We start from the raw sequence: 22494 nt of genomic DNA, 5'->3' as shown, positions 1-22494 counted from the left end.
CATGCTGCTTTAGCTCTAAACTGTCCAACACATTAAGGAACTTACTGGCTTTAGCATCAGTTGTCTTATTGACATGAATATTGAAGTCGCCATTTACAATTATCCGATCATAGCTAGTGATGATGAGCGACATAAGTTCAGAAAACTGGTCGAGAAAGCCAGTCCATAGTTTAGGAGGGCGGTATAAGGTTAATAGAAGTACAGCTGGGTCAGCCTTCAGAGTGAGGGCAATATACTCAAAGGAAGCGAATTCGCCAAAGTTGACTCGTGTGCAACTATATTTGTTTGAGAGAATGGAGGCAATTCCACCACCTCGTTTGCCTTGTCTAATTGAGTGGAAGAAATTATAATTTGGGGGACAAGTCTCAACAAGAACAGCTTCGCTGTCTGAAGTCAGCCAGGTTTCAACAAGAAACAGAAAATCCAATTTTTTTTCACTAATAAAATCATTGATTGCAAAGGTTTTGGTAGTAAGTGCACCTATATTTAGTAAACCCATGTTAGCTGAAAATGCCTCTGGCTTTTGAGGAATATGCTGAGGTATGGAAAGAATATTTGTTAGGTTTCTAGTTTTAAATTTGTCTTTTCTTTTTACTATACGTTGGGTAGAAATCAACGTTGGAATAGAACTATAAGCATAAGTCATGCTATTGCATGACACAGCTTGATCTATGGTAGTAGTATTGTATGTTACCCTGCAGAAAACATTCTCAGACTCATCCACATGTATAATGCCATTCGAATCAATACCTGGGGGGCGTGAATCTGTAATATTTTCTACAGAATGTCAATGTCTCAGTGTGGACGCTATGTTGTCAGAGAGTAGCCTGGCTCCATGTTGGTTTGGGTGGAGACCATCACGCTTCAGCATACTGGGCCTCTCCCAGAACAAGCCCCAGTTGTTGACATAGGGGATGCTTAGGGAAGCGCAGTAGCGTTTGAGCCAGGTGTGGAGATCGAACAGTCTGGACCATCTCTCAGCACCTTTTCTGTAGGTAGGGAGAGGCCCAGAGATGACAAAGCGTTTTTCTGTGCCCATCAGAGTGGTGATGAGAGTTTTGTAGTTTTCCTGCAGTGCTACTGACTGCTTATCTCTGATGTCGTTCGTGCCCACGTGTACGATGATGTTGTTGACCTTGGTGTGGCGGGCCAGGATGCTTGGGAGTTTCTGCTGGATGTCAAGGACCTTGGCACCAGGGAAGCAGTAGACCTTGGAGGGACCGCTACATGATGGGGGAATGCAGAGGTCTCTAACCATGGAACTGCCGATGACCAGGGTGGAGGTTGATGAGGTCCGGGGAGGAGGGGGTCGGGGGGGCGCCGACTTTGAGGAGGGACCAGGATGGTTGTCTCGGGGCTGGAGGGGCTCCTCATCCTCGGTCAGAATGGCATAGCGATTTTCCAGTCGTATAGGTTGGGCTGGGCCTGGGTGCCGTTGTGTTGTGTAACTGTGCACTATATAGAGTTGTGTATAAAGTTGTGTATCTGTGCACTGTAGAGTTGTGTATCTATGCACTGTGTAGAGTTGTGTATAGAGTTGTGTATCTGTGCACTGTGTAGAGTTGTGTATCTGTGCACTGTATAGAGTTGTGTAACTGTGCACTGTATAGAGTTGTGTGTAGAGTTGTGTATCTGTGCACTGTGTAGAGTTGTGTATCTGTGCACTGTGTAGAGTTGTGTATAGAGTTGTGTATCTGTGCACTGTGTAGAGTTGTTGTGAGCGACCGAGGCAGCCAGCCCACCAATTGGGATGTGAGCTTGGGGTTGTAGGTGGAAAAGGAGGTGCAGGAGAGGTTTTCAGCGTGCAATTTCTATTTATTAAATAACCAAAAGAAAAACTTGCAGGAATAAAACACTTTCAAACAAACAAACCAAAAATAAGTTCAGTATTCCAGTTCAGTATTCCAGTTATCAACAATTGCAGAGCATAAAGCTACAGTAAGTCTCTACCTCAGAACAGGAGAGCTGCTCTCTCTTTGCTCTCTAGGGGAACTGAGCTACCCCTCTTAAATAAGCCTACCAACAAAATTAGCCCAAATGAGGATATTGGCTCAAACCACTCAAATAGGTAACCACTTTCACTGGACATTCCCTATTATAACAAAATAACTACCTATTACAAATACATACAAAATGACAATGGTGCATATTACTATGAAAATACATGTTAATTACCATAACCAATATTCCCCACATACATAATAATAACAAGACGACAAACAGACAAGGCAAACACCCCTGTATCATAATGCCCCACTCCCTCCCCCTGTGGGATGTTGGTAAAAGCACTGTCCCAACGCGAAGCGCGCTTCCGCAATGGGACAGTGGCTGGGAAGCCGAAGCACCAGGAAGTGTTGTGAGTATGGTGAATGTTAACCGGTTTACAGGCGTTGTACAGTGAATGCAAATGGTAAATGGAATGACAGTGGGTACCACACTATGTGTTTAAGTTACCGGGAACAAAGAAAGACAGAACTAAAGGCCAAAACTAAAGAAAAATCGCGGCAGACCAAACATTTGGTCTGACGCATGAATGAACGCCAAACTGGCGGCAAAACTCCCGACACTAACGATTAGACAAAACTACACACCAAACACACTTTACACAACATGAAACAATACTTCAAACAAACACACAACATCGTTTATACGCCAGGGAGATGTGGCGGGTGACTGTGTGCGTATGGGTGCATGTACTGTATGTGTGTGGGCAACCGAGTGGAGTCTCTCCCTCTCTCGCATTTCAAGAGCGCACCGAAACGTCTTTAAAGTCCGATATAGGGAGAAGGGGGAAATTTCAACTTCTCACAGTTGTGTATCTGTGTACTGTGTAGAGTTGTGTATAGAGTTGAGCATAGAGTTGTGTATCTGTGCACTGTATAGAGTTGTGTATCTGTGCACTGTGTAGAGTTGTGTATGTGTGCACTGTATAGAGTTGTGTATCTGTGCACTGTGTAGAGTTGTGTATCTGTGCACTGTGTAGAGTTGTGTATCTGTGCAATGTGTAGAGTTGTGTATCTGTGCACTGTGTAGAGTTGTGTATCTGTGCACTGTGTAGAGTTGTGTATCTGTGCACTGTGTAGAGTTGTGTATAGAGTTGTGTATCTGTGCACTGTGTAGAGTTGTGTATGGAGTTGTGTATCTGTGCACTGTGTAGAGTTGTGTATAGAGTTGTTAAGACATTGAGCATCTCGCCTCTCTACTTTGTTTCCAAACTTTGGTCCTCTCTTGTGTTACGTGCTCTTCCACAATTGTGCTCATTCTGTCAGCACGTCACCTTTTCTTGGCACAACATGATTGGCAGCGATGAGAACACCGAGATGAGAAATTACACTGGAAAAGCAGCTCGCACACGTCTCCATGACTCCCCTTCTTAGGAGCAAAGCTTTTGACTGGAGATGTTTGTCAAGATCCACTGCTGTTAGCCTGCCTATAATCTTTGCTGTTAGCTTGCCTATGATCTTTGCTGTTAGGTCCGCTATGATCTTTGCTGTTAGCCTGCCTATAGGTACCTTCTGAGCCTACGTCATTACGTTCACTGGAGGCAAAACAAACCATCACCTCAGCTGGGAAGCTAAACGAACAGTCATATTCGGGAGGCTAAAGGTTATCATGGTCTCATCTTGCTGTGCTGTCGGGTGCCAGAACCGAAAAAGTCATCGGTTAAATTCAGTGGTGGAGGAAGTACTGAATCTCAGTACTTAAGTAAAAGTACAAATACACAGAGAAATATTTACTTTAGTAAAAGTACCACAATGACAACCCTACTTAAGTAAAAGTAAAAAGTACCTGCTTTTAAATGTACTTTAAGTATTAAAAGTAAAAGTATTTGCATAATGATTTATTCTCTTAATATCTATATTCTAAAAGAAAGATTAGTATGGGCTGTGGCATTTTAATTAAGCTATTAATTCTGGTTATCTACTAGGGTGATCTGCTGAATAAAATATCATTCAGCAAAACACGAGAGCCTGAAGTTTAACGGGGTAGACAAGGGAAACGTCGGATGGATCGTAATGCCAATTCTGCTGATTGAACAGAAAAGTTGCTGAGAAAGGTGTTATGATTAGGTTCAGTTTCACTTGCGCAGACGCACATAGACATTGAATGAGCGCTCACATTTCTACCCCCCAATTGTAGGCTATGCCTCTTTATTTGATCACACACAATTAAGAAATATTTCCTAATCTGGAAAATGCTACGTTTTTTTCGGCCAGCGGTTCTATAATAGTCTACCATTCATTTGTGCCGCAAATGATCAGACGTGTGACAGAAGCATGGACATAGCCTGTAACTTCGCTGATCCGCGGATAGCAATCTCATCGCAGAGGAGGCCCTAACGCTTCAGATAACAGACAGAGAAAGGCACAGAACACAGTTGCATGTCCAGTGTAGCCATGGGTCTGGTGAATATAGCCTACCGAATGCAGATGGCTACAAGCTCACACTTTGCCTGGTCTAGATTAGAAGCTTATGTTTTAAAGATTTAGAAGCTGGGCACGTAGCGCTCCAGAATCTTTGGTAGCAACCCCGCCGCCTGGTAAAACAAACGTGTTTGTCAGAGAGAAAAAAAATCTGATCATATTTCCTAGGGTTAGGTGTATCGTAAAAAGGAACGATGGTGTTGTAGAAATGTAGCGGAGTAAAAGTACAGATAATTGCTGTAAAATGTAACAAAGTAAAAGTCAAAAGTATGCACTATAAATTCTACTTAAGTAAAGTACAAATACGTGGAAAATTTACTTAAGTACAGTAACGAAGTATTTGTACTTCGTTACATTCCACCACTGGTTAAATTTGAAATAAGTAGGCCTAGGCTACAGTTTTCAGTGAGAACGTAGTTGTTCGTTTGACTCACGATAACCCAAGCCTTGTATCGGAACCTCACATATTAGCCTACCAATCGTCCTGTATTTCCAACCTCTTTACATGTATGTCACTTATTCATTTCTATACAAACCAAGACTGCGGATTCCTAAACAAACGCAAGCACCCACACCATAAGTGTATCTAAATAAGCTATGTAGCCTACCAAAAATTTAATTTTACTGTGACTCGAAGAGCTAAACCAAATCCTTGATTACTAGCTACTAGGCTACTACTGTGTAAGGCCCAGCACTAACTCCGAGCGTGGTAAACAAAATGAGATATTTCAGGCAGTAAAAGCCCCGGTAAGAAACAAACTAGATTTTGTTCAAATCTAGACACCTATGCCTACTGAAAAATGTGAGGTTCATTTATCAAATGTTATTTTGAAGTATTAAAAAACATTGTTGTTTTAGAATTTTCAAACGAAATGGTTGGTAATTAGCACGTTTGCCATCTTTGCCTTGTGACATGGGCGCTGGCTCGGTAAAATGTCGGTTCGGCAAACACAAAACTCACCACGTCATTGTAGGCCTATTGTAAGTCTTGGACATGACCATTTAGGAGATAGTTATATGCATTCAATGATTTATACACCCTCAGCTTCTCCTTACTGTAGACACTCGGTTTTCAATAATGTCCGGCCATTCAACTGATGGCAAACCTGTCTTTCCAATCACTGACGGTATTGGTCTGTCAGGATGGTCCCATCTGATAATGTAGCCTTTTCAAATAATCCTCCCGATCACGTACACTGAGTGTATGTACGTATTGTGTTATATCGTTACACATTTTAGCAAATATTTTAGATTACTGTCTGATTTTAGCCGCCTCACTAGTACTAGTACTATTCAAATAGCCGCCTCACTATCCAAACGATTGTTTCTGCCTCCAGTGACGTCACGCCCACCCGAATGTTTATGTTTTCACCACCGTTGCGAAGGGGTCTATAATCTTTGCTGTTAGGTCATCTATGTTCTTTGCTGTTAGGTCCTCTATGATCTTTGCTGTTAACTTGCGTATGATCTTTGCTGTTAACTTGCCTATGATCTTTGCTATTAACTTGCCTATGATCTTTGCTGTTAACTTGCCTATGGTCTTTGCTGTTAGGTCCCCTATGTTCTTTTCTGTTAATGTAGCTCCTCTATAATCTTTGCTGTTAGCTCCTCTATGATCTTTGCTGTTAACTTGCCTATGATCGTTGCTGTTAGCTCCTCTATGATCTTTGCTGTTAATGTAGCTCCTCTATGATCTTTGCTGTTAACTTGCCTATGTTCTTTGCTGTTAGCTCCTCTATGATCTTTGCTGTTAGCTCCTCTATGGTCTTTGCTGTTAGCCTGCCTATAATCTTTGCTGTTAGGTCATCTATGTTCTTTGCTGTTAGGTCCTCTATGATCTTTGCTGTTAATGTAGCTCCTCTATGATCGTTGCTGTTAGCTCCTTTATGATCTTTGCTGTTAACTTGCCTATGATCTTTGCTGTTAGGTCCCCTATGTTCTTTGCTGTTAATGTAGCTCCTCTATAATCTTTGCTGTTAGCTCCTCTATGATCGTTGCTGTTAGCTCCTCTATGATCTTTGCTGTTAATGTAGCTCCTCTATAATCTTTGCTGTTAGCTCCTCTATGGTCTTTGCTGTTAGCCTGCCTATAATCTTTGCTGTTAGCTCCTTTATGATCTTTGCTGTGAGCTCCTCTATGATCTTTGCTGTTAGCTCATAACTAGTGATGTGCCCAATGAAGCGAGGCTTCGGAGCTTGTGTCGAGCAGAAAGGGGCGTGCCAGATGAAGCCCCGGTTCGAGGCTTGTGTTGTTTTCATAAAAATCACTTGACGGATGACAAACGAGGCCTTTATGAGTGTGACGTCTGAAGCTTTGTTTGGGACACACACCCACGTGACTGCTTCGGAATCTGATTCAAAGGCTTTGGATTGCGTGAACCAGGGCACCCGTTCTAGTGTCAGAATGTGTTGTGTTGTATTGCAAGAGTCAGGCCAAATGTGTGTTTCTATAGGGTAGTCCTGTTTTATATACAGGATGCTTTCTCTATTTGTGAATTTACATTCTTTTCTTTCCGTAAAATGTCCATAATCCATAATGTCTTGCACATAGAAATAAAGAAGAAATAGCCTATTATATTGAATTGAGACAAACAGAAATGCAAATTTTTTGCAACACTTTTAATGTAATGAATGAGAACATTTCAAAGCTTTGGCATTGTGTTGTAGGCATTCTTTTCACTAGTCCGTAGGTGCTATAATTTATGCAAAACACCAGATGTCACTGTGTTTTCCTTGTCTTCCATGTTTCAAAGCTTCGGCACATTAGGGAAATGGCTTCATTTATCCATCACTACTCATAACTGTGAGTCATCAGGATGGACGTGTATTCTGCTTTGTCCAGTTCCACCTCCGCCCCCTCCTCCTGGCCCCGCCCCTCCTCCTGGGATGTATTCCACTGGCTCCGCCCCTCCTCCTGGGGTTATTCCGCTGGCTCCGCCTCCTACTCATGGCTCCGCCCCTTCCTCCTGGGGTTATTCCGATGGCTCCGCCTCTCCTCTTGTCTGATATCTCTTTTCCACCAATATGAACCAGGTGCTGGTTCTGGGCTGGTGCTTATACCAGTTCGGTGCTGGTTCCACTCGCCAGATTATCTAAGAACCAGTCGATTTTCCACAGACTGCGAGCCAGCGTAGGGCTACGTCTTTAAGTCACTGCTTGCACCTCCGTTGTCCTAGCAACGTGTCATGAAGCTAAACCAAATCCTTGATTACTAGCTACTAGGCTACTACTGTGTAAGGCCCAGCACTAACTCCGAGCGTGGTAAACAAAATTAGATATTTCAGGCAGTAAAAGCCCCGGTAAGAAACAAACTAGATTTTGTTCAAATCTAGACACATCTAGACACCTGCTCACCTGCTAAGAACCAGTCGATTTTCCACAGACTGCGAGCCAGCGTAGGGCTACGTCTTTAAGTCACTGCTTGCACCTCCGTTGTCCTAGCAACGTGTCATGAAGTCATCAATCATAATAAACAATGGAGGACTACATACCAATACTTTTGCTACTGGCTTTACAAATTCACACTGGAATTCGGAGACGCGCTTTGACAACTCTTCGTGACCGCTATGGACAGCGAATACGTTCAAGAAGAAAGGTAATTTATTTCGCATGTTTTGACTGTTATTATTATAACATTTGCAGGCATGCGATGGCAACATCTATAGCATATCAATGCTCTAGCGTCAAGCTAGCTGTTAACTTACTGCTCATAGTTCAAGTAGTGTATTGTCATGTACTCATAAAGGGAAATATAAATAATGAAATGTATGCGTATGAGTGTTTTGGGTGTGTGTGTGTTCTTGGTGGGGAGGGGGGGGGGTCGTATCGTGGATGTAATAACGTTACTGTACAATACAATTTCCATTTCTCATCACAATACCATAACCTATCTGTAAACAAACCAAATGATACAGGATTTTGCCTTTGCAGATTGTATTAAGGCTGAGGGCAACGAGGAGGAGGACACATGCTGTTTGGGCATACCCCCTATCACAAACCTGGTGGGACACAGTTGTGCCGGCTTTCACCCCTACACAGTTTATTCGAAACTTTCGAGTGTCCCGGGAGTCATTTGAATACATATGCCATAAGGTCAGGCATCTCATGGTCAAAATTAACACCAATTACCGTATGGCTGTTCCAGTTAGAAAACGTGTAGCAATTGCTCTCTGGAAGCTGGCTACTGCCGGCATTGAGTATAGGACCATTGGCCACCTTTTTGGGGTAGGTATAAGCACAGTGTTTAACTGTGTTCAGGATTTCTGTGACTCGGCTATAAGGGTCTTGCTCTCTAAACACATCACCACTCCAGATGCTGCTAAGCTGGTTGAAATGGCCACCTTCTTCAATAACCGCTGGAGAATGCCACAGTGTGTTGGTGCAATAGATGGAAGCCACATCCCAATCATTGCACCCGAGGAGTATCCCCGTGACTATTTTAACAGGAAAGGGTGGCACTCAATTATATTGCAAGGAGTTGTGGATGGCAAAGGACTGTTTTGGGATGTATGTGTGGGCTATGCAGGGAGTGTGCATGATGCAAGAGTGCTAAGACAATCACATTTGTGGGGGCAACTAAGTGATGGGGAATTACTTGGACAAAACAAAAAGATAATCTCTGGCATTAATGTTGGACACTACCTCATCGGTGACCCCGCTTACCCACTGCAAAATTGGCTTATGAAGTCCTTCTCAGACACTGGAAGACTGTCACCTGAACAACGCACCTACAATTACAGATTGAGCAGTGCGCGTTCGGCTGTAGAGATGGCTTTTGGAAGGTTAAAGGGACGTTGGAGATGTCTCCTCAAAAGAAATGACTGCAAGCTGGAGCTCAGCAAGAAAATGACCTTGACCTGCTGTGTGCTTCATAATATTTGTGAAGAGCATGGTGACAGATACATTGAGGATTGCAGAGACAGGCAGTTAGACATTCAACCTCCAAATCAGGTATTACCTGAGCATGTTGAGCAAGAAGGGGCAGATATTAGAGCAGCCTTAATGAACTATTTCAGTATAGAGGAGTGATTGTTTTCATACATCATTACTGCCAGTTACCTGTTTTGTGTTGTGGTACATGTACAGTATCTGTTGATTTATCCCTGTAATTTTGGATAGGTAGTTAATGTGGAATACATTCATGAAATTATTTTAACCGGTTGTGCCTGTGTGTGTTGTGCCTGCGTGTGTTTGTTTGCACGGCACATTCACATATTCAAAACTGTTTTTTGGAATAGGGAAGGGTGAGAATGTTGGTAAATATATAAACATGTGTTTATTGGCATTAACAATCAAATAAATAAATAAATAAATAAATAACATATTTATTAAATTAAAAACAGTATTCTCTATTTGTTTGCTTGTGCCTCCATCACTGCCACCATGCGCCCCATGAGCCCCAGCAGAGCGCTTGTGTCTGCCTCCATCTTTGCTGCCATGTCCTTGTTGAGCTGCAAGAACTTATCGTCAGCCTTCTCCATGTAGTCCAACAGCTCCTCATTGTCACGCTTTCTTTTTGCTGTGTAGAAAACAAACAAACCAAACCAAAATGTGTGATTAGATGACAATGTCAAACTATCTACCACCAGAGCATATAGTTGCTGTAATATAAATACATCTTGTACTGTACTGTGCACTACTAGTACAAGTCCACACATTACTGCAGATAAGATAGTTTGTTTTACATTGGCTGCCACCATAATTTAACAATTTCTAACAAAATCTGCAAACAATGCACATGCATGTTGTCCATAATCTACCGTTTCAGTAGGACATACTGACCCTTCATTTTAAGAAACTAGGTTAAATGCTTGGAGGCAGGAGGCATAAAGGGCAGTAAGTAAGTAAAGGTTAAATGCTTGTTGGACAATATATGCAATGAGGTAATGTATAACATGTAGGCCTAAACATTAAGGAAACACGGAATACATAGCACAAAATATTTTACCTCGTTTGGCTTGCCGTGATGACACGGAGGCAGATGGTACCGGACGCGGTGAGCTGCAGTCCTGTGGTGGTGGTGGTAGCTCCGTGTCATCAACATCCCCTTCCTCACCAGTGACAGACAACTCTAAACAACCAAAACAGGAAACAGAGTTTGAAAGCACAGACTGAAATAAGTCCAACACACTTATTTAAATTTCGGCTTTTTGTAATGCAGCCATAACGTTAGTAAATGCCTTATAAAAACGATAACGTTTAGCAACTGTAACCAAGGTAACCAAGTAGGCTAAGTTTGCTAGCGGTAGTAGCTTGCTACATTTTGCTTGTTGTCGTCACCTAACTATAACATTGTAACAATACATAGCTGGCTACACCGTTTAAAAAAAACATGAGTGACATTGAAACATATGGAATATAAGACCCACCTGAAGCATTGGAATTTTCTGCCTCTCCATTCACCATAGCCTCTAACAAGGCTGTGGCAGAGTTCAGTGCCCCGGTGGTTTGGCATGCCGGCCGGTCACCAAGTATGGAGTCCAGGACGTCAAAATGTGGGGATCTTCGTTGACGACCGCTACCACTTCGCCCAAGCTCCCTTTTTTGGTCCCGATAATCTTTTTTTAATTTTTTAATTTTGTTTATCAACTGGTCTACACTCCTCTGGTAACCCGCTATAGACATTTCATTTTCTAGCTTTTCAAAGATTGGTTTTGTCCGCACAGCTCCTTCCAATTTACTTTGAATTTCTGTGGAGGACCACAAAGCCAGCAGACAGTTTGTTTCCTCCACAGACCACGGTTGTTTCTGTTTTCCGTCCATTAGTTCTACCCAAAGTACGTTAACAGCTGAGCAAACGTTAACAGCTGACCGGTGTTTAAAGGGGTGATAGAATGATGATATAGGGTATTTTGTGCTGGTCCTTAAGGTCTCTGAATAGGGTGTGTAACATTGGTTGGGCTGAAAATGGCATATGTGCTGTTCTATGCGCCCTAATGCAAGCCTGGTTAAAAGCCTTAGAATGAAACGAGGTTTTCTTCCTTTTATGGTATGCTCATGAATATTTAGATGACCTGCGTGCTGATTGGTTGGTTTACAACGAGCGAAGCTCCGGAGCAAAGACGCAGACATGGCCGACAGCACTCACTGAAACAGCCAAGGTGGAAATACTATGGAGACATAGGTGTTGAACAGCATATTTGAGCCTGAATCAGAGGAAGAATCTGAAATAGAGGAGCAACCAGTCGCCCATAGATTGGAAATGACTACTTCAGAGTGGTAAGTTTTGTCATTTACTTGAGTTTGCAACACGTAGCCCAGTTAGCTAGCTGTAATACTCGCACGTTAGTGTCGTAGACTAAGCTAAACATTGCATTAGGTTCGTTTTTAGCATTGTAAGCAACAGAAGTTATTCATTTGCACACAAACAAATGTTTTACAACTTGTACTCTTGTGCAATTTTTGTCAAGATGTCCAGTTAGAAGCTAGCTGAAAAGTTCGTAGCCAGTCGTGGGCAGTTCAGGCTATGCTGTAGTGAAAGGAGTGCTGCTTGCAAGGAAAGTACTCGTTTTAGTCAGTAAGTATATTCTCCTGGTGAATAGGTCATCTGATTAGGAGTTACATACATTATTGTAGTGGTAATATGCAATCTTACAACAGGACGTCCAGTTAGCTGGGCAGGAGCTCTGTGCAGTTCGTAGGCTATAACGTTATGGCTGAAGTGAAACGAGTAGCCTACTGCTCGCGTCAATGAAAATATGTTTGTCAGTAGGTCTAATGTACTCGTGTAACTACTATCCTGCCGATTAAGTCATCTGATTATCGAGATTTTTACCTTCTTTCCATGTAGTAATGTATGATCTTACAACGGGACGTCCAGTTAGCTGGGCAGGAGCTCTGTGCAGTTTGTAGCCTATGTCTGAAGTGAAACAAGGTCAACGAAAATATTACTAGGCCAATTTGTGTCAATTCAAAAACACTTTTATCATTTTATTTACATAGTACAATGGAGTAGAGTACAATAATCAAAAATCCTATAAACATCACTGTTTAAAATACAGTAGGTCTAATGTAATCTTGTAACTATCCTGCTAACATCTGATTGAGATTATTACCTTCTTTCCATGTAGCCTAATATGTGATCTTACAACTCTGGTAACTAAAACTGGAGACATTTGCTACTTTGTGCTACCTGCTCATTCAAAATTACGAAATAACAGCAGGGAAATTATGTTTGTTTTTACAGGTTATTAAAAGAATGACCCAGGTTCCTGAGGAGCTGACCTGAATGACCATCATGGCCTCGATCCGTTGTGCCTCTATATTCTTTGCAAAATGCAATGAATATTTACAGAGCTGACCATGGCCGTTTGAGAATCAGAGGAATGGAAAGGTGAGGACAATCTGATACAAGTGTTAGCAGTTACAGTATATAAATAAAATATTTACCAATACACATTCATTATTGGTTCAGCATATTGCAAAAACACAGTTTGATCAACACCACAAAATGATAAACTTTATTTTATTTTTTTTCAACAATCGTCCAGTGATACTCTGATGTAAAATATTTCAAAATAAATAGTAAAAAAAAAATTGCTTTTCCACCCTGTTCTCGTTGCAGGCAATGAAGTGACTTGGCCTACAGGTCTTTTGTGAGCAGGAGCTGGGGTTTCCTTAGAAGAAGCGTCCGTGTCATGATCCCCTCGTGTGTGGTGCTACGCATATGGAGGGAGCTTCCGGATACTTCAGGGCAGTACGTTGGATTCAGACCCCTTTTCGACTGAACCGTGACACATGTTCAGCAACAGCATCCTCCATGGAAGGTCTGTCAAGCTGAGCACACAAGTCCTGGGGCACAGGAATCCGCTGGACGGCATCCCAATAAGGAAGAGGGTCTTTGATCTCGAGGAGGACAAGAAAGAGGACTTGTATTGGATAATGTAATACAGTGCATTGTAGGCTGTATACTGTACAATAAACAAATTGTATGGCCCTGAACATTGTGCTTTGTTTACAGTACTGATGATGATTGACACCAGTAGTATCAGGTCTAAGACAGCCTGTTGTGTGTGAATCGATAAGTTCTTTTTAGTGCCTATACTGTTGCACATTTTGATTTGTTGTTTTTAATAAAAATATATATTTTATTAAACTTACAAATTGTTTGGCAAGTCTGTACATAGTTTCTCCTTGGCTGTCTTCCGTTGTGGGGCATTCTCATTGAAGAGCATGGCTGCAAAATAAAACCTAAACCAAACAACAGAAAGTCACTTTTGCATGCACACACCAAGCTGTTAACTCACAGCAAAAGCATTTGCTAATATTCTAAGCCCCGCAAGATGCCACACTTGGAGCATATGTTTGGCATGCTGCGTTTGTCATGTTGCCGTTCTTGTAATGTTATAAAATAAGAACGTGCAAATAAATCCATTGTATCTAGACAACACGGTTTTCAACATATCGACTAGATATAATTTGAATTGATAACGTGAAGTTGTTTCCACTTCTGACGTCAAAAACATATGTGTTATATTACAGCTAGCAAGCGAACTATCGTGTTACTCAGCTTCAGTTAGCTATCTTGCTGAGAACATAACCTGTCAGAGATCTCGACAAACATGCATAGTAAAATGTAGGTTAACATGACAACACAGGTTTTATCCAAATGACACACAGGGAAATTAAATAGCCTTGCCAATGAACTAAATCACACATTCTACTTGCTAGATACACGTTAGCATGGCTAATAACCGCTTAGCGACAAAATAATACTTACAGCATGCGGTTGTGATGATGACCTTACGGTCGGAACAGCCCCTCGTTTCAGTAACAGCAGCTTAGCAAATCCTGCTTAACTGTCCAAGGTTTTGAAAACTGACTTCGGTGAAATGTGTTGCAAATTAATAACGGAGTGTCGAACTTTGCAGGGATCTTCTGGTAGAAAAACATTATCCATGCCCCTCGAACTTTTGAATCCTTGGGAAGACTATAGAAAGTCTCAGCTTTCTTTGTAGCCTAAGTTTCAGCCTTGGTGGAAAAGAGATATGAGACGCTCAGGTTCAGGAAGTGCTGCTGTGGTCAGATGTGGCAGCAGTGTGTGTGTGTGTGTGTGGCAGCAGTGCCTATATGTGTGTGTGTGTGTGTGCCACATTTTTCCTACTGGTGGGGGATCAAACCGGCAACCCTTCGGTTACAAGCCCTAAGCCCTAACCAGTAGGCCACGGCTGCATTTTGACGATATGCAGGTCATTTGTGGGAGGGTCAGTTAAAATTAAGTAAATATATTTTTTCAAAAATATTTAAAATATCACGAGAAGGCTAATAGCCAGCGGAATACACCCCATGTAAAATATCATGTATAGTTAAAATAGATAATACAGAGCTGGTTACTGCGGTGATCCTAGAACAGACATGGTGGTTGCATAGCTTAATAAAAGTTGATAGTTTAAAAGTAGACTGTTTAAAAGCTGAATGTAGATAGTTTAAAAGTTGTTGATAGACAGCTAGTTTAATAGATAGATCATTTAATGATAGTTTAAAAGTAGACCGTTTAAAAGTTGAAGGTAAATAGTTTAAAAGTTGTTGATAGACTGGAAGTTTAATGAATGTTGATATTCAAATATTTTAATGGCTGTGTATAGGTAGATATTTGACGATAACTGAAAGTTGGAATGGCTCTAATGTTTGCTAGCAGTTATGCTAACATTTTTAACTATGCTAACCATGCTACTTAGTTAATGTTTTCTAGCAGTTTTGCTAAAATTGGTAACTATGCTACTTAGTTAATGTTTTCTAGCTGTTTTGCTAAAAATGATAACTATGCTAGCAATGCTAACATGCTAAACATGCTAACTATGCTACTTAGCTAACCTAGCTAACATTTTCTAGCAGTTTTGCTAAACATGCTAACTATGTTAGCAATGCTAACCATGCTACTTAGCTAATGTTTTCTAGATGTTTTGCTAAAATGCTAACTATGTTAGCAATGCTAACAAGCTAACCATACTACTTAGCTAACGTTTTCTAGTATTTTTGTTAAACATGCTAACTATGCTAGCAATGCTAACATGCTAACCAAGTCAAGTCAAGTCGGCTTTTATTGTCAATTTCTTTACATGGACTGGTCATACAAATAATTGAAATTTCGTTTCTTACTCTCCCATGCAGACATAGACATACTTTAAATACAGACATAGACATACTATAGACATAGCCATAGACAATAAACATTAAATTAAAGTGCAAGACTGAAATATAGAACATGTATGTATCAAAATAGAAATATAGGACATATATATATAAAAAAAAAAAATAGAGGTAGTTGTGTTGTATATTTATATAGTCTTAACAGTTACATGAAGTTTAAACTTGTGCTTGTGTGACCTGTATATTTACATTGATATGCAGTATGCAGTAATTTCAAGTATATCAGGCTTGATGTGAAGCAGCAACACGTTAGGCTGCGCAGTCACAGTGCAGTTCCACAGGGCGGTGTTGGGGGGGGGGGGGGTTAGGGTAGACAGGATCCTAGTTTCCTAGGTTCCTGGCTGGCTGGTGGGTGGGGGGGGGTTGTCAGTGATGGGAGAGTGGGTAGAGTGTTCAGCATCCTGATTGCTTGGTGGATGAAGCTAATTGCCAGTCTGGTGGTGCGGGAGTGGAGGCTCCTGTACCGCTTTCCAGAGGGCAGGAGGCTGAACAGTTCGTGTGCAGGGTGGGTTGTATCCTTGACAATCATTAGTGCTTTGCGGGTGAGGCGGGTGGTGTAAATGTCCTGCAGGGAGGGGAGTGGTGCTCCAATGATCCTCTTAGCTGTGTTAACAGTGCGCTGGAGGGTCTTCCTGTTCTGATCTGTGCAGCTTCCGCCCCACACTGTGATGCTGCTGGAGACGATGCTCTCGATGGTCCCTCTGTAGAATGTAGTCATGACGGGAGGCGTGGCACTTGCCTTCTTCAATTTGCGCAAGAAGTAGAGGCGCTGCTGGGCTTTCTTCGCCAGTGATGCTGTGTTGGTGGTCCAGGAGAGGTCGTCGCTGATGTGCACCCCCAGAAATTTTGTGCTGCTCACTCTCTCCACAGCATCTCCGTCGATGGACAGTGGTGGCAGTTGTTTGTGGCCTCTCTGAAAGTTGACAACAATCTCCTTGGTCTTGCTGACATTTAGCAGGAGGTTGTTGTCTTTGCACCATTTAGCCAGCAGGTCTACTTCTTCTCTGTAGTGAGCCTCATCGCCCTTAGTGATGAGGCCCACCAGTGTTGTGTCGTCCGCAAACTTCACCAGATGGTTGGAGCTGTGAGTGGTTGTACAGTCATGTGTTAGCAGTGTGAAGAGCAGGGGGCTGAGCACACACCCTTGAGGGGCCCCCGTGCTCAGGGTCAGAGTGCTTGAGGTGTTGTCCCCGACACGTACTGCTTGTGGTCTCTGCAACAGGAAATCCAGCAGCCAGTTGCAGAGGGAGGTACTGAATCCTAGCTTGTCCAGTTTGCTGATGAGTTGTTGTGGTATTATGGTATTGAATGCTGAACTGAAGTCTATGAACAGCATTCTCACATATGAGTCTTTATTGTCTAAGTGGGTGAGGGCTGGATGGAGGGCAGAGCAGATTGCATCCTCCGTGGATCGTTTGGCTCGGTATGCAAACTGGAAGGGGTCCAGGGTGGGGGGTAGGGTGGCTTTGATGTGTGACATGACTAGCCGTTCGAAGCACTTCATGATACTTATAACCATGCTACTTAGCTAACTTAGCTAATGTTTTCTAGCAGTTTTGCTAAAAATGTTAAAATGCTAACTAGCTACAGTGGGTAGGAGTCATAGTTGATGACAAGTGTTGAGATAGTTGATGACAAGTTAAAAGTTGTTGATAGGCAGCTAGTTTAATAGATAGATAGTTTAATGATAGTTTAAAAGTAGACCGTTTAAAAGTTGAATGTAGTTCAGTAGTTTAATGGGTTAAATTGTTTAACAGTGGATTATTGTAGTGAGGACATTTTATTTTGAAACAGTTTTGGGCAGAGGAAACAGCTGAATAGGATGTGTAGTCTTAATTGACCCAGATTGTATGCTTAAAGCCTGAGGCTGCAGGTGGCCTGAACACCTGGCATAGAATTCTAATTGCTTAATAGCCGTATTGTGATGTCACAATCACAATGTTAAGTCTATGGGGATTTTTCAAAAGTTTTTCTTTAATAGTTTAAAAAGTATAAAAGTTTCAAAGTTGAAAAGACATAGCAGCTTGGTCCGTTTGAAGACCTACTTTACAAAGTTTGAACGAAGTTTCTAAGTTAAATTGTTCAAGAGAAATTGCGTACGGAAAAAGTGGTAAGTGGAATAATAATAAGAAGTTGCCTAGGAAGAACAGTATAGTGCATTTTCATGCACTGTAATAATTAACTCATAATTGCCACATAAACTACCTGTGTGATGGCAGCATGAACTTGCCCCATATATAGACTACCTGTGTGATATGAACTTGCCCCATATATAGACTACCTGTGTGATGGAGGATGAACTTGCCACATAAACTACCTGTAGCTTTGTGCTTTATTCAGCATGACAATCCAGTTCCTCAACAAAAGCGGCCATTTTGAACGAGTCCGATCACAGGTCAGGTATAATTTTGTCTGAATTGATATTCGCGGTTCGAGTTGCAGTCGTGTTGATTTTGATAGGTGTGGTGTGTGTGTGTGTGTGTCCATGTGTCTGTATGTGTGTGTTTGTGTGTGTGTATGTGTGTGTATATGTATGTGTGCGCCTGTGTGTGTGTCTGTGTGTGTGAGAGAGAAAGAGAGTGAGTGAGAGACACAGACAGATGCAAATATGTTTCAGGATGAAAACATAGTGAGGTGTGGATGGCCCATTGGAAAAGGTCAGACCTCCACTGATCAGTTGCAGTAAACATATCACACTAATCAGACCTCCACTGATCAGTTGCAGTAAACATATCACACTAAAAAATTGTGTTAAGTTAATGTTATATGTTTTATACCATTATCATGTGTGATTCATCATCTTACGATGTGACTCACGCGTGATTCATGAAACTTTCATATCACTCCAATTCCAGTGTAAGAATAAACGTGTTGATAAATGTGGTGGCTGGAAACCAGCATAATCACGCCCCTGTATATACTATATAAGCTCGTTTTAAAGACCTCGCCCCTGTATATGCTCGTTTTAAAGGCCTCGCCCCTAGAATTTACAACATGGAGGTGCATTATACGTCCAAAAGAGAAACATTCGTGACCTCGAGCCACAGTGATGTTGCAAGTCCAGCCGAACTTTGTTAGTTTTGACAGCTAGAAAAGTGTCATCAAGAAAGCCAGGAAACTATGGCAGACTTTCGCAGAGAGAATGCATACTACAGATACATTTGTTACAAAACCATACGACACTGCTATTCATAAATATTTTAAAATAATTGTACAAAACTGTTGTGCTTTACGGTGCCACCTGAAAACCTTGCGTACACGAGTATAGACTTGACGTGAGATTCGAGCGTAGCCACCGCTCACGTTGAAACTGCTAAATTCCAAGCTTTGCGTGGAAATAAGCGTACGCCTGATTTATGTCGTACACACGTTTTATAAATGAGGGCCATTGTGTGCATTTATGCACATGTACATACAATGATATACATGGAACAGATGTGAGAATGTTAATTGTATTCTAATAGTGATTTAATCTTTTTCTTCAAATGTATTCTTTACTATCAATAAAATCCGATTTATTAAAGTGTCAAGCTATTTTGTGTTCAAATGTATCCACATCAAGAGAGGCAGAAGTTCCTTTGTCTAGAGATTTTTTCCTTTCATTATATTTTTTGTTTTGTACATCTGTTTGTCTTATGTAGTATTCTTGTGCATGTCGTAGTGTTGCATTTTCTGTAATGTCAATGATGTTTGCAAATAAAAAAATAAATACATTTTTTTTTGTTTTGTCTATGGCCTTGGAAGGACAACCTTTGATCTCTTTGTGGTGTGGTTAGCGCATGCAGGGGTTAAAGTGGGGTGGAACCCAATTCCGCCTGTAGAACCTGATAATGTAATAAATCCCTGATAATGTAATAATCCTATAATGTCCCTGCTGAAGAAAACAGCTAGAAACCAACTTATGCTGGTAGCTGGTTTTAGCTGGTTTTCTTCCAGCTCTTGCTGGTCTTTGCTGGTGTAGCTGGTTGGGCCACCAGCTGGATATGCTGGCGTGACCATCTGAGGAAGCTGGTCATGCTGGTGTGACCAGCCTGTCTTGTGGGATACAGCTGGTGCAAGATGATCAATGGTGACCAGCCTGTCAAGCTGGTCATGCTGGTTTGCTAGAATGACCAACATAAGCTGGCATGGCCAGTTAAACCAGCACTATAGACCAGCAACACTAGCTAAAATGACCAGCTTGAGGTGGTACAACAAGCAAAACCAGCTGAATTACCATCATAAACTGGGAAAACCAGCTGAAGGTATGTTCCCTGCTGAAAAAAACAGCCTGACCAGCTAAAGGTGGTTTGCTGGTTGACCAGCTTGTTAAGTTGACCTGCTAGACCAGCAAAACTCTTGCGAAAACATACCTTCAGCTGTTCAGCTGTATAAGTAATATTAACGGATATAATATAAAAACACAACTAAGCAATAAGGACAGTAGAAGATAAAGATAACTAACACTTAATCTAAATCAATTCTAAAATCAATTTCTCTCGTTTTCTACCTCGCTAACTCCAAAGTAAAGGCGCATTCTTCCGGCTATAGCGCAAAAGCCTCTTGTTCTGATATAATGACTATAATATAATACAACAATACACTATAACGACTTGAGTTATTTGCTGTTTACATCAGCATTGACGTCCACAGTGTTATGGACCCATTTGTCTGCAACGCAACGTAGCCTACAACATTTTAATTAGAAATACAGGAACAGCTTACTAAGCTGACGAATGCGCAACATGCGAGAACTCTCGGATGCGCATTAAAACGTATCTTTTCAGTAGTCATTTCCAACAGTAGCCTGCATACATGTTTGTAAATTGTTTAGCCAGAGTATCCCACCATCATGGTTCATATATTGCCAGATTACAGACAATCCCACCTTCTAGGTCTAGTGACACCCCTGGTACAAATCAATATGAGGGCTATTTTGACTGACAGAGGTGACCAAGAAACTAGCAAAAAAAACTAGCAAGAAAAAGTATTGCTACACCACGATACTCAATATGTTGTCCAATGGTGAGTCATTTTTCCCCATTGCACCAACACTGGATTTCAGGGTTCCCCCACCTGCCAAATCCCACTTTAACCACTGAGCGCATGCAAATACATTTTATCATTACAATCACAGAAATGTTTGGAGCATTTCCAAACTGAATCAAACAGCTAGTTGTACAATTTGTTATACAACATGTGTTATATATATATATGTTGTACAATATGTGTTTATATATATATTTTGGAGAAACTGGGGAATTGACTGACAACACAGGTGGAGGCGATCAGTAATTAGCAGCAATGGCTGCGTTCAAACACCTGAACCTAATGAACTGAGTTTTTAAGGGGGAGGGGGGTGTTGTTGGACTATCGTTCTGCTAAGGCTGCCACAGCTTTGTATTAATTTTAGCGTCTGACTTTATCACGTGTGTATTGAAAGTATTGCCTGTTTTTCTAATTAACTAGCCTAGTAGTTGTGTGGAAGAGTGTTTCTACGTGGTATTCATTACTAGAAAAGTGTGGCGTTGACTTATTATTGCAGTGTTGAATTGATGAATTGTAGCCTGTCTTAGCCTAGGATCCATTCACGTGTGCTTTTATTTATTCAGACCAATTGTGATTACTTAAAGTTGTGTGTTGCTGTTTGGCCAACGTGGGCCACTTTAGGACTTTCTAAATTAAATAAAGATTGTTATTTCCTTCAGATCGCCTGCATGCTTAGTGTTTTGACCGGACCAGACCGGGTTAATTAAAGGTGGTGGCAGCAATATTCTCTGGTGGGGGGAGTTACTAGCGTTACTAGGCGCTAAACTTTATTACAATATGTTATACAATATGTGTGTGTATATATATATATATATATATATATATATATATATATATATGTTGTACACTATGTTTTTGTGTTGTGTATGCTTTGCATTTACATTAACATGTATTCATTAGACACTGTTTTCCAAAGTGACTTACACAACATCCATGGACATAAAACACACCACCAATGATTTGCCCTAATCAATCAATACACTGTATACAATTCTAAACCTTATTTTGCTATAAATACAGCTAGCCAGGGTAATCAATCAATACACTGTTTACAATTCTAAACCTTATTTCGCTATAAATACAGCTAGCCAGGGAAGATACAGTGGGTTGGCTGGTTAAAACATGGATTTGGTGAGATAAAAAAAGATTTGAAGTCAAGATGGTAGGGGGGCTTGGGACTTTTTGTGTGTGTGTGTTGGGCGTTCGGTGACATCCTATTGTTCCGTGTGTTTTTCCCGCACCCTCTGTTTGGGAGTGACTGTGTCCTCACGCTCGCTGCAGGTTTCGCTCGGCAGTGTGTGTGTGTGGGGGGGGTGGGGGGGGGGGGTGGGCAGGTGGAGATACTCGGGAGGCTGTGGCAAGATTAGACGTGATTGGTTTTATTGACTTGACCGCCTCTCCAGTGTTTATCGGACTCTTTTGTGTGGCCTCCCTTTGTTGGCATGGCCCGGCCAGACGTGATGTTGGCATGGCCCGGCCAGACTTGATGTTGGCATGATGCTGGCATGGCCTGGCCAGACGTGATGTTGGCATGGCCCGGCCAGACTTGATGTTGGCATGGCCCGGCCAGACGTGATGTTGGCATGGCCCGGCCAGACGTGATGTTGGCCACATGCACCTGCCATACGTGATGTTGGCATGGCCCGGCCAGACTTGATGTTGGCATGATGTTGGCATGGCCCGGCCAGACGTGATGTTGGCATGGCCCGGCCAGACGTGATGTTGGCCACATGCACCCGCCATACGTGATTCCGATATGACAATAAAGTAGCAATTATGGACATCCAGGCAAAAGGGCCTTCTCTATTCAGCTAGGTGCAGCAAGAGGAGAGGAGGGAGGGAGGAGGACTGTAGAAAGGACATATCTCCCTCTCTCCCTCCCTCCTTCCCTCTCT

At 41.8% G+C, this 22494-nt stretch overlaps 2 protein-coding genes and 1 long non-coding RNA gene across 5 annotated transcripts; 2 read left to right on the top strand and 1 right to left on the bottom strand.

Annotated features, from left to right (window-relative positions):
- The first annotated feature begins 2727 nt into the window (after positions 1 to 2727).
- Positions 2728 to 9692, top strand: zgc:113227 (uncharacterized protein LOC541506 homolog). Of its 2 annotated transcripts, none has more exons than XM_042099335.1 (2): positions 2728 to 2810; positions 8354 to 9692. In XM_042099335.1, exon 2 carries the CDS (start codon positions 8528 to 8530, stop codon positions 9449 to 9451), a length of 924 nt encoding a protein of 307 aa, XP_041955269.1. In that variant the 5' UTR covers positions 2728 to 2810; positions 8354 to 8527; the 3' UTR covers positions 9452 to 9692. The 2 variants fall into 2 exon arrangements, with proteins under 2 accessions (XP_041955269.1, XP_041955268.1); XM_042099334.1 differs by lacking the exon at positions 2728 to 2810 and adding an exon at positions 7795 to 8018.
- si:dkey-261j15.2 (uncharacterized protein LOC794828 homolog) lies at positions 9679 to 11239 on the bottom strand. The gene is made up of 3 exons (XM_042099336.1): positions 10792 to 11239; positions 10371 to 10493; positions 9679 to 9941 (listed from the first exon to the last, which is right to left on the bottom strand). Exons 1-3 carry the CDS (start codon positions 11183 to 11185, stop codon positions 9772 to 9774), a joined length of 687 nt encoding a protein of 228 aa, XP_041955270.1. The 5' UTR covers positions 11186 to 11239; the 3' UTR covers positions 9679 to 9771.
- Positions 11240 to 11395: 156 nt separating this feature from the next.
- On the top strand, positions 11396 to 13400 carry LOC121714134. Of its 2 annotated transcripts, XR_006033033.1 has the most exons (4): positions 11396 to 11641; positions 11833 to 11939; positions 12609 to 12755; positions 12987 to 13400. It is a non-coding gene; the product is annotated as an uncharacterized LOC121714134 (long non-coding RNA). The 2 variants fall into 2 exon arrangements; XR_006033032.1 differs by lacking the exon at positions 11833 to 11939 and having other exon boundaries at positions 11406 to 11641.
- Positions 13401 to 22494: the final 9094 nt, after the last annotated feature.

The sequence above is a fragment of the Alosa sapidissima genome, chromosome 7, assembly GCF_018492685.1.
Source record: "Alosa sapidissima isolate fAloSap1 chromosome 7, fAloSap1.pri, whole genome shotgun sequence".
NCBI classification, from domain to species: Eukaryota; Metazoa; Chordata; class Actinopteri; order Clupeiformes; family Clupeidae; genus Alosa; species Alosa sapidissima.
The sequence above is the reverse complement of the archived record's forward strand: the minus strand, read 5'-3'. Positions and strand labels throughout refer to the sequence as shown.

Excerpts from the sequence above, each read along its gene's own strand:
- zgc:113227 (XM_042099334.1), top strand. The coding sequence starts at position 7,899 with ATGGAGGACTACATACCAATACTTTTGCTACTGGCTTTACAAATTCAC. Across the intron at positions 8,019-8,353 it reads GAATACGTTCAAGAAGAAAG|ATTGTATTAAGGCTGAGGGC; the intron begins GTAATTTATTTC and ends TTGCCTTTGCAG.
- si:dkey-261j15.2 (XM_042099336.1), bottom strand. The coding sequence starts at position 11,185 with ATGGACGGAAAACAGAAACAACCGTGGTCTGTGGAGGAAACAAACTGT. Across the intron at positions 10,494-10,791 it reads AGAAAATTCCAATGCTTCAG|AGTTGTCTGTCACTGGTGAG; the intron begins GTGGGTCTTATA and ends TTGGTTGTTTAG. Across the intron at positions 9,942-10,370 it reads ATCACGGCAAGCCAAACGAG|CAAAAAGAAAGCGTGACAAT; the intron begins GTAAAATATTTT and ends TTTTCTACACAG.